Below are 12,562 nucleotides of genomic sequence, written 5' to 3' on the forward strand. Positions count from 1 at the left end.
AGAAGATTATATTATAATAATATACCGTTTAGGTCGAGCGTGTTTTTTTTTCGGACTGCGCCCAGGAAGTCTGTAAACACTCTCAAATCCATTCGACGATAAATGTTGTTTATATGCATACCCATGTCCGTGTATATATGAGTATGTTATATTGTACAAGGTATCTGCTACCTTCGTGTCGACTCGTCAGTTGTCTCATTTTATGTATTCAAAACTCCTTGTTCGCTATACATTCACTATTCACTATCTTCTTCTTCTTTGCCTTCGGTAAACTTCGGTATCATTCACTATGCACACATATAATGTTAGGTTAGGTTAGGTTAGTAAATTCGAAAACCCGATACTTAAATGCAGCATAATATACGACTATATGCAGGATTGAAAAATATTTAGCTATTTTGATTCTCAGATCTGGAAGTTTCAGTTCCAGTTTTCCGTTCCATATCTTAATATAGTGTGCATTATAATGACCTACAATGAATTGTTATAAATGTATTATGTCTGCAGTACACGCAGCGGTGTGATAGGAATTAAATTTTTTAATTTTTAAATTAAGGGATAAAATGCATTCAGTTATTACTTTTGTTATATATTAAATCATTTGTTCTCGCTTTTCTTAATTTTAACTTGTATTTTTATATTTTTAAAGCCTAAAATAGATCTTAAATTTATTTAATCTAAATAACATTGGTAATTCAATACTTTAAGCCCTGCTTATGCTTACATAATTTTACATAATTTTCTATTATACAAATTATATTATTGAAATATATTTATGTTTTAATACAAATTGATTAATATGGAATTTAATTATTATATGAAAATTAATAATACTTACAAATGTATGATTCAGTGGCGTATTTTCAGTGGGGCGTTCGAGATTTTTTTTCTGGGAGGAGGGTCGAGACCCGGGACCCCTCCCCTCGTAAATACGCCACTTATTATAATAGACGGCGTACTAATTATTTATATTACATCATTATCGTCGTCGGATAGCGACGACGCGACAACAATAACCAAAAGTTACATCCGTTATTTACACAAGTTGTAGGTAATACAAACATTAAAATCAATAAAAACACATAAAATAAATTAATATTCTCTTTCTCGGTACCTACGTAGCAAGTTATTTTTAACTTTTTAACCTTTTTTTTACTGGCTTCATATCTGCGGTTGGATACCGACTATGTCATGATTTTTGCTGATTTTCATATTTTCAGGCACGCCTTCCGAATTGACCAGTATATTCTCGTTATAATGTGACAAAAATTTACAATAAGTTTCTTCGAACGGGTTCTGTAGCAGACGCACCGCGCATCGATCAATTTGTTACAGTCACTACACCTGAAAACATGGAGATGGTGGCGCTAACTATTGCCGAATATGGAAATCAGTCTGCCCGGCGACTATCAATGCAAGTAACATTTCAGATAGGTCGTTATTAATAAATTTAAATAAAATATTTTATTTGTTACAATTTATTTGTTGTGTATATTGAGGAACCGACTTTTGCTGCACTCTTTATATACAATGGATCAATACGTATTTAAATATTATACATCATTGATTTCCGCTGGTTATATAGGTTCCGTAGTATGCAGGTACCTGCATTGTCTTAGTATAAGTACGTAAAAATAAATATTACTGATAGACTATTTTTAAATATTATTATTACATAAAATTATTTCTGATTGGAAAAATCCGATTTTGTATGTCAATTACTACATCAGGGATTCCCAACCGCTGTGCCGCGGCACACAAGTGTGCCGCGAAATTATTCAGGTGTGCCGTATAATTTTTGTAATTTTATAATTTTTTAAGCATAACTAAATATGATAATCAAAATTATAATTTATATTTATGATAGCATTGACTTCAAAATTCCCTTGAAAATAAAAAATGATAAAATGTCCTGATAAAACAGCTTCAATAATTTATGGGATCCTATACTACCCGATACGGGTATTACAAGCAGTTGCGTTGACTTTTACCACATACTAAAATTACTACATGAAAACATAGCCGATGCTCATTATAATGAAAATTGAGCGTGTGTAATTGTTACGCATTATACTGTATAGGTATTTTGATCAAGAAATATTGTAAGTTAAATTTAAAAATGGATAGATTTTTAAAAAAGCATAAATTAACAGATGACAGTGATGTTAGTGCAAATGACAACAATTTAAATATTGAAGTTAATATTAAACAATCAGCTTTAATAAGTGATAAAAGTTTAAATTTAAAAATTAAACGTAAATTTGTTGATAATTATTTATGTTTTGAATTTACGTGGAATGGTGACATTGATTATCCTTTAACAGTTAGTATCATTTCAACTGTTTCACCCGTATTAGAGGAATTATGTAAAAAACACCAGTCTCGAATGTCAAATTAAATTTGTATTATATATATTCATTATTATTTATTGAAGTGTGCTGTGGAAATTTTTAAAATGATCAAGTATGCCGTTAAGTAAAAAAAGTTGGGAATCCCTGTACTACATAGTACTATAATAACATAGTAATCGCGTAATAGGAATCTCCAACTATAAATCATAAATCAATTGAGCATACATCGTGAAACATAGTGTATTCCAAATGAAAAATTTTTTCTTTTAAAATTTTGAATATTTCGTCGAACCATATTAAACTTCATTATTATTAAGAGGAATAGTATTGTCAACTGGTTTTGTCGTTCTGTTGTTTTCAAAAATTATTTGATCCTCCGGTTACTGAGTACGCATTGATATTGATATCAGTCCAAGCCTTCGACTATACGACACAATGCATTGTTCCCCCTCTCTTCTCCAGATTATTAGATTTAATATTCTACATTTTTGTTATTGGGAAAGTAAAATATTATATTTATCAATCAAAAATTTATTTATATAAAAAACAAAATAACAACAGAAATTAAAAAACACTACAAATTTCGCAAACATTTATAAATAACATAGAAGGTCTAGAACACAATTATCTGCTATTCTTTAAAGTTTGCCGCCAAAAGCTATAACTTATAGAATAGGTTATGATAATAATCATTATCTTAAAAACTAAATTAATATGTATAAAATATTATTTCAAAAATCTTATTAATTTAAATTTCAATAGATTTAACAAAATTTAATCTTGGCAGGTTACATACATTTATATACTTAAACCCGGCAACGACGGGTAATTCAGCTAGTAATATATAAAGTATTTATATTTATTTGTATTTATATATTACAGCACTAATGTATTTTAATTTATTTTTACTGAGCAGGCATATGAATAGAATTATTTTTCTTTTGGGGGAAATTTGTTTTTACACCCTATGAAAATTAATTTTTTAAGAACATATATGTGTAACAGAAGAGGCTTAGACCTCACGGGTTTCCTAAATAAGTTGGTAAGATTTAGAAGGTAGGGAAACGCTCCTCAATTTTTGATGCATACAGTCCTCCCACAACATTTTTCCCACTTTAACCACTGGGTACACGAGTTGAGTTTGAACTTACTGTTAAGTAAGTTTCTTTAGACAAAGAATATAGATCTGGTTGAAGCTATTCAAACCGCTAATGACGTAGTAAATATAATCAAACAAATAAGATTAAATGATAAAAGTGAATTTAAAACTATATTTAATAATGTAAAATCTAAATGTGATGCCTTAAACATTGAAATATTTATTCCTCGTACAACTAAGCAAAAAACAGATGCAATATCCAGGTTAATTTGCCTGAGGATTATTACAGAATATCTTTATTCATTCCTTTTATAAATCATTTTTTAAATTAATTAAATGATCGATTTTTATCTTAAAGATTTATAATTAAAAATGTTAACGTTATTTTACCATCAACCAATAGTATACAATATGAAGAAAAATTAAGCAGCTAGTTGAAATGTATCAAGGCCATTTAGATTGCAGTGTGTTAGCAGCTGTGAGTGAAATTAAAATTTGGTAACAAAAATTTACAGGAACTAAAAAGGCTCTAATAGGAAATAATAACGCTCTTAAAAAATGTATCATATCAATTTTCCTTTTTACTTTCAAACTTTTACAGATTTTAGCAACCCTCCCAGTTACAACTGCTAACAGTGAACAATCTTTTTCAACATATTTACGAAACACCGCATGTAAAAATAGGTTGAATAGTTTGGCAATGATAAATATAAACAGTGATATAATGATAAGCCCTGATTATGTTCTAAATAAATTAGCGACTAAAACAAGAAAACTTCGGTTGATGTAAGTTTGAATGTAATTAAAATATTATTTGACTTTTAATGCTTTAAATAAAGTACCAAAAAATTTAAAATAATATGTTTTATGTATACCTACCTATTGTATAAACCTAAAACGTAACCCCCCCCCCCCCATTGAAAAATCCTGGCTACGCTACTGACTTGCATACTGTATACTTGCATTACATCATAAGATATTAAATAATACACTTATGTATCAGAGTTCAAAATGTTTACAACTCTTAAATAAAAAATTTAAAAAAAATGTTTAAACTATTTAAATAATAGTTAAAATAAAATATGAATAAACTTAATACAATAATTTGATACATACAAGCTACCTTTCAGTTTAAGAATTTTGAAATAGTACATCCTTATTTTATAAAATTACAATCAAAAAAGTTTATTTATAATATATTATCTTACTCATTATTATCTCAAGTTTTTTTCTTATAAATTAAAGTATAAACATATATTATTTTTACATTCACAGGTTTTTTTCTTTCTTAATATTTTAGTAGATTTTGTAATTATTTTGAAAAATTTGATAAAATATTTATTTAACTCGATTTTAATTGTAAGATAAAATTATCTATTTAAAAAATTTTAATTTAAAATATAATAAAATAAAATATTAAATATTTTAAGTTAAAATAAAATAGCTAGAAACTAAAAAACCCATTGGTTTGTATCGTTGTATGATAAATATTTATTCCTTGCTTCGTTTAAGATTTAAAATGTTATGTATTTAGGTTAGATAATATTAAAAAATAGTCAAAAAGATCTATCTCCCAAAACTTTAATTGCAAATGTGAATACGATCGTATGGGTCATGGGTATAACACTATTATAGTGTGTAATAGCCATACAAGTAAAAGGTAAAATTGGAAAAAGTAAAAATCTTTTTTGTATCTGATACCTGATGTATCACATGCGAAATCAGCTTTGTATTTAAACGTAGACAATAGCTGTTAAGTTCAATCGATTATAAATCAATAATGTGCGTTAAAATAATTATAAAACTAACGGTTGAGTATTCTTATTATTAATATGTATGCATAATGTACGATGTATCCCTCAGTTATATACCTACATCATACGAACAAAAAAAATTAATTTCAAATGCCATACTATACGTCATCATCATAGTTATTCATAACCACGAATATGTATACTCTATTAAAGTCATAACATTAGTTATCACAATTATCAAGAACAATGAAAACAATTTAAAAAAATTGATGTTTTATTCGATGAACTCATAATCATACTATTTCGCGAAGCAAAAAATAAATTGACATATATCTACTTAAAATAAAATTTTGTTAGTTCATAAAGTGTTATAAATTATAATTAGTAAGTTATTATTAATAAGCAGGGCTCGGGACTTATAGCACTTAAAATCATTAAAATAAGCGCTTAAAAAAGGGCTTAAAAACATCATTATAAGCACTAAAATAAGCATTTAAAAAATTTAAAATTAAGCAAAAATATTTATTAAAAAAAAAAAAAAAAAAACCATAAATTTCTAACTAATAAAATCAAACAAAATAAAAATAAATTTTCACTTTCAAGGCTTTAAGGATTTTATAGATTTTCTAAGGGATTTTTCTGAAAAATAAAATGTAAACTGTTCTCTCTGTTTTTGATCATTCTGACGTTTGACACTCAGTTCTATTTTCAGCGTTGGAACATCTTTGTTGTGACGAACTAAGTGACAACGTAGATAAGATAAGAATTATTTTTAATTTTAATTCTATCAAAAACGACTTCGCAGGAGAAAATTATAAAAACGTAAAAAAACTGGATAAATAAGCAAAAATAATCAGAAAAACTGGAAATAAGCATTTTTTTTAAAAAATTGCTCAAAAAAGCAAAAAAAAAAAGTACTTTCAAATTTCATAATTATACGTGTTATAACTTGACATACAATTCTATAGTACTCTGCTACATTTTAAGTAAATCCATAAAAATAAGCAAATGCTTATAAATCCCGAGTCCTGCTAATTAGTTTTATATTTCAAGCTTTTATTTGGTATCTGTCCAACTAAAAATATGAAATCTATGATTATTTTTAAACGAATAATGAATCTATGAATAATATCCATTTCTTTTACGTTAATTATTAAGTTTTAACAGAGGCGAATCGTTGTTTAAAAATAATAAGTGTCAACAAGTAGTATTGAGATTAGAGGTATTTTAAGTCTGTGTAGTGTTTACTGTTTAGAAAATATTTTTTAAATTATATAAATAACTTTTATAAATTAAGATCAACAATTCAACATAGTTTAAATGAAAAATAAGCAAACAGAATGTGTTATTGTATTTTTTAATAATTAGTTAATTTGGTGTGATCACATGAAAATGTGTATTTATGTATAACTATAAGTTATTTTTGTTTAAATAAAACTTCTTAGTTCGCAGTAATAGGTAGAATAATATGGTAGAAAAAAGTTAAGAATCAAATAGAAGGTAATAATACTAATAAGCATGGGCGTCCCCAAACATTTTTCTAGGGGGGGGGAGGGCAAAATTAATTTAAAAAATAAATGAAAATTTTTTTATACATTTTATTTACAGTAAATTATTATATTTCGTCATTATTAAAATTATGAATTAAAACATTACAATTAGGTAGGTATTATTATTACAATTAAAACATTAAAAAATATCATTATACATCATTCTTTTTCATTAAATATAAATTTCAATCTCTGTGGACATTCTCTACCAAATTGTGTCAGTGCATTTTCAATAAATTTTTCTTTATTTGAATGAAATGGAAATAACATATTCCAGGGGGGGGGCAAGTGCCCCGTCTTGCCCCCCCCCTGGGGATGCCCATGCTAATAAGTTTAGTAAGTCGCTTTATTATACATTTATAACTAATATAACTTAAATATAATTTTAATTTTGTTATTAAAAATAATTCGAATCCTTTTTTTTCTCAAATTATTCTAAGAGTACAATACAATAAGAAAAGTGAAAACTTATGTAGGTATAATATTTATTTTTGAACAATTTTTAAGTAGTTCCTAATCTCAAGAAATTTCATTGGTGAGTTTATGTTATTTTGTAAAAAAAATAGATAAACGACACATTTTGCTTATATTTATAGACAAGCTCCCTGTAAAATACATAGGTACAAATTCAATCATAATAACATTACAAATACGGAGGTGGTAACTTATCGGTTCTGAATTATACAGTAGTTACATTGATTTTCGCGTGTATTAACAAACAAAACACTGTGACTAATCTTACTTACTTTAAATATAAATTGTCCTCCTTTTTTTTCCTTCATTTTTATATATGCTAAAATTAAGCTAAATATCGTGTTAAATTAATAAAGTATCTGTGTTTTTGCACAGTACAATATCGCAGAGCAGAACTAGTACTTAAGCATTTTAATGCATAGTAGTCAAGGACGTATTTGAGTTGAGGCCATGGGGGTGGGGGTAAAACTAATTTTTCTTCAATACAAACTTAAAAATAATTTACAGTTCATTACCATATAAACATATAAAAATGATCGACTAGTAATTTATATTCTTAATTATTTATACATTACATTTTTTAAATAAATCATTGTATTATATTCAAAAAAAATACGAACCATGGGGGTCGAATGCCCCTTCGTCCCTCCCCCTCAAATGCGCCATTGATAGTAATATTGTGAAACATTAATACTCAAAAATGAATTACTTTGTAAAATCCAAATTTCAACATTTAATGAAACATCGATTTAAAAATTTACGAGTAAGTGCAATTTTTTTTTTTAATTTATCAAAAATTCCTTGTTGTTTCATTATTTTTTCTGTTCGTGTAATTTTAATATACTCATTTATATAGGCCTATTCTGACTTATTTGGCTGTCTATGTTATACAAACAAATTTACTGCCCCCCCCCCCCCCCTCAAATTTTATACCTAACAACTGTCCAGAGTTTAGTTAAACTTAAAAAATGTTATTAAAATGATTTTTAGTTATTGTTTAAAACATATTTAAATTATTACCTATAATACAAGTCATTATTGATAGTTTACAATTGAAACAATACATTATTGTAGTTTACATGTCATTATTAATATATATATTTTTTTAAATTTGATTTATAAGGTTGTACTAAATTGTTGGTCACCTTTATTTTTTGAACACTTTGTACACCTGGTTAGCTCGGTCCTGCTCCTATAATATATATATTTATATATAAGTAGTAATTAATTATTCCTCTTTGATTCTGTTTGGCGGTATTCCATAATGATGTCAATTTTTCTCTTATTAAGTCTGGAATTTTGATAGTATATATTATCAATACTGATAAAATATTTTTCATTTTACTTTTCAGTCAAATTGCAACCATTACATGACTATCAAACACTATAATTCCTACAATAACTAATTGAGTGAATCTCTCAAAAAAATCTTTCGAAATTAAAATTTTTCATAATTGAGATAACTAATCGAAAAAATTACTCGAAAAATGAACATACTTAAGTCACATATCTACTATAGTAAATAAATAATGTAACTTTGCTTTTTTCTTTTGTTAGTGTAATATTTTATTAAGTATTAATTAAACTATAATTTAGGAATAATAATAACCATTTATTCATATTGCATTATTTATTAGTTAACATTTAAACAATATTTATAGTTCATATTTCATAACTAGCCAGTTTATGCTAAAGTATTGATTAAATATACTTTAATTTAATATTTATATTTAATCAATGGCTAAAGCAAATATAAATTATATTGGAAACTATGATGTGTTGTCTGTGTGTACAATTTTTCATACTTAAAATAAACCAATTCGATTGCTAAATTAACAATATCATTTACCTGACAGTCAAGACCGGCGCTACAAATTGCGGGGCCCCGTACAAAATAGTTGAAATAAAATAATACACAACAATTAATAATTAATATATACTCTTTATTTTTTAGTTATATATATAAAATAAATGTATACAGTAAAATAATATATTATATTATTTATTATTGATTATATATTTTAGAACGATTTTTTTCTTGACTTTTTGCTAGGACCTGTAGTTTAAAATATTATATTTTTATTAATAATGTAATATTTTCTAAATTATAATATTTATTCAGTAATGATTTGTTTTCCGCGAGGCCCCAAATTTGTGCGGGGCCCTGTGCAGGCAGTGGCGATGCCAGAATTTTTTGCTAGGTAGGGCCAACGGGAGGCCAACAATTATAAGGTAGGGCCACCAAAAATGAGATTTCAACAAAAGATTAATATCATTATTTAATATTTTCTGCTTATGAAAAATGACTATATTATTATGTCTAAGGTGAGGTCAGTGGTAGGGCCACTGGTAGGGCCATGGCCCTACCTGGCCCGTCCCTGGCGCCGCCATTGTGTGCAGGTGCATCGGTTGCACTACCGTTGCGCCGGCCCTGCTAACAGTCGATAATTCAAAACATTTAAACTATTTCGAGATCAAATAAACCGTTTAATTTGATTATTTTACTCATATCAAAATAATTCGATTATTTTACTCATAATCAAAATTAATCGATTATTTGGTTATTTGTATCATAATCGATGTATCTCGATTGTTTTCATAATCGAGATATCTTGATTATACCCATCACTATCACACCCATGAATTATGAATTCATAAATATAAAACAATTTATTAATAAAATTAGCATAATCAATCAAGTGTGAGTGTAAGTCCATATGTAATAAATATATTTGAACTTCATATTTGTTATGATTCTTAGAAATTATCTTTGAAGTATTCTTTAAATATAAATTTAGAATAAAATGAGTAAGAGAAAAGCACCTAGTGATTCAACAAATCCAAATCATGATTTTTGTGAGTTCTTAATTGGTTAGTATACTCATAATTGGTTCTGAGTTTCACAATTCAGTCAATTTACATGTTATAATTGTATCAGAATTGGCGGATTATGAGAAAAATGTTTCTCGTAATATCCATAAGTATAATGCTTATCGAAAAGCAGCTAGTGCCTTAGCTAAATATACGACTCGAATAAAATCTGGTGAAGAAGCACGAAAATTGGATGGAATTGGTGATAAAATCTCAAAAAAGATTGATGAGTTCTTAAACACGGGAAAATTAAAAAAACTAGATAATGTACCATTTCTATTTAAATATTAAAATAATGAATTTATTATTTAATTTTTTGATATTACAGATTAGAAGTGATGAAGGTGCAGTTGCTATAAAAGATCTAACAAGAGTTAGTGGCATTGGACCTGCTAAAGCAAAAGAATTGTATGATTTAGGTATCACAAATATTGACATATTAGTAAAGAATCAAGACAAATTAAACCATCACCAACGATTAGGACTAAAGTACATTATTAACTATAGATTTTTAATACTATTATGATATTTGGCTTATTAATTCAGATATTTAAGTGACTTTGAGCAAAAAATACCAAGAAATGAAATTATTGAAGTAGAAAAAATCATCAAGAAAATATTAAGCAATCTAGATTCTAAGTATAAGATTACTATTTGTGGTAGCTACAGGTTAGCTTTACACTTATTAAAATTAAAATAATTGTATTTTTTTATATATTATTAAAAATTGAACTTTAAAATAAAAAAATGTCCATTATATATATTTTATTATTGGTTTTATTTTGTTTTAATTGTAGACGCGGTAAAGCATTTAGTGGAGATATTGACACTTTGATTTCTCACCCAACATTTATGTCCAAAGACTTGAAAAAAAAGAATAATATGTTGCAAGTGGTTGTGGACATTTTAAAAACAAATAATCTTATTACTGAAACTATGTCATTGGGAGATACTAAGTTCATGGTAATTGGTTTCACATTTTAATTACAATCCTGAAATTATTTATTACCATAGACTATAGAAATCATACAATTAATTTACTCTTTTATTGACAATTTTAATGAAATATTTGCGTAATATATTAAGTAGTTACTTATTTAAATACTTGGTAAATATTTTAATGTATAATTTAAAAAACCACAAGTATAAAATAACTTTTTTATGCTTCATAATAATAACACTAAGTATAATCTCATCTTTGATATTTACTAAGACATACAAGTAAAATAATTATTAATATTAAAAATCTCATTGAATTATATCTTGATTATTTTAAAATAAAATAAATATCAAAGATATAATTAAAAATATATGAATGAATAATTTATTTAAATTAGGGTGTATGTAAATTGAATAATATTTCAAGACGATTGGACATTCGTTTGAATCCATATGATCAATTTTATTGTGCTGTTCTTTATTTTACCGGGAGTGATTTGTTCAATAAACAAATGAGGGATCACGCTTTAAATCAAGGTTTTACTCTTAATGAATATACTTTACGACCCATTGGTTCAACAGGTAAATCTATTTATGAAATAATTAAAAATAAGCTATGATCATTAATTCATATTGATATTTGTGTTTTATCAATGTAAAAGGTATACCAGGTGAACCTGTAGAGATAACTAGTGAAGAAGATATTTTTGAATATTTAGACTATCCTTATAAAAAACCCGAAGAACGCAATATTTAATATATAATTTAAGTTGAGTTTGATTATTATTAGTTGAAGAATGTGTTATAGTGAATTAATTTTTTTTTAATTATTTTATTTAGTATTAAAATATACACACAAGAAGTTGCGAGTTGAATATTGAAGTAAATTAACATATGAGTTTTCTTGTATATAAATTGCATTATATAATTTTAAATAGTGGCAGATTAAATACCTATATATTATGATATAGTATCTATATATATCTATGATTGTACTTACTACCTATGGTTTGTTTTTAATGGTAAAATCTTGTATATATATTTGTATTTAAAGGAAATGTATTTGGAATATATAGGTAATATGTATAGAATCTAGCCATTTTAAATAATGACTGAATTAGTAAAATCATTCCTATTTTCTTTGTATTTATGAAAAGCTACTTTTTTATTTTAATTTTGCCTTTTTCATTAAAATTACAGCAATAAAAGCTACTTGTTTATCTATATTAAATTTTAAACACAGTATTTAAAAATGACATAACAAGTATAAAAATAATTGTTTTATTAAACTGTATCTATATCTTATTGTTATTCATTAATATAGTATAAATTAAAAATATTAACTATCTGTAAGAAGAGGTCAAATTAATAACAGCTTTATTTTGTAATTATACACTGAAAACTGAGAAAAAGTCCTTCTAGTGTAAATTTGAAACTTTTTATGAATTATAAATTAATATTTTACTTTTAAATTGTCTGTTATATTTTATAAGAATAGATTTATGATTTCTCTTAGATTAAAGC

General features: G+C 26.0%; 1 protein-coding gene across 2 annotated transcripts; it reads left to right on the forward strand.

Annotated features, from left to right (window-relative positions):
• Positions 1 to 9,866: 9,866 nt before the first annotated feature.
• LOC112688539 (DNA polymerase beta-like) lies at positions 9,867 to 11,994 on the forward strand. 2 transcript variants are annotated; one of them, XM_025561795.1, is made up of 8 exons: positions 9,867 to 10,099; positions 10,167 to 10,366; positions 10,428 to 10,588; positions 10,646 to 10,768; positions 10,897 to 11,062; positions 11,437 to 11,620; positions 11,701 to 11,807; positions 11,879 to 11,994. In XM_025561795.1, exons 1-7 carry the CDS (start codon positions 10,033 to 10,035, stop codon positions 11,793 to 11,795), a joined length of 996 nt encoding a protein of 331 aa, XP_025417580.1. In that variant the 5' UTR covers positions 9,867 to 10,032; the 3' UTR covers positions 11,796 to 11,807; positions 11,879 to 11,994. The 2 variants fall into 2 exon arrangements, with proteins under 2 accessions (XP_025417580.1, XP_025417579.1); XM_025561794.1 differs by lacking the exon at positions 11,879 to 11,994 and having other exon boundaries at positions 11,701 to 11,846.
• The last annotated feature ends 568 nt before the right edge of the window (positions 11,995 to 12,562 follow it).

The sequence above is a fragment of the Sipha flava genome, unplaced genomic scaffold (genome assembly GCF_003268045.1).
Source record: "Sipha flava isolate LNK unplaced genomic scaffold, YSA_version1 39_pilon_pilon, whole genome shotgun sequence".
NCBI lineage: Eukaryota > Metazoa > Arthropoda > Insecta > Hemiptera > Aphididae > Sipha > Sipha flava.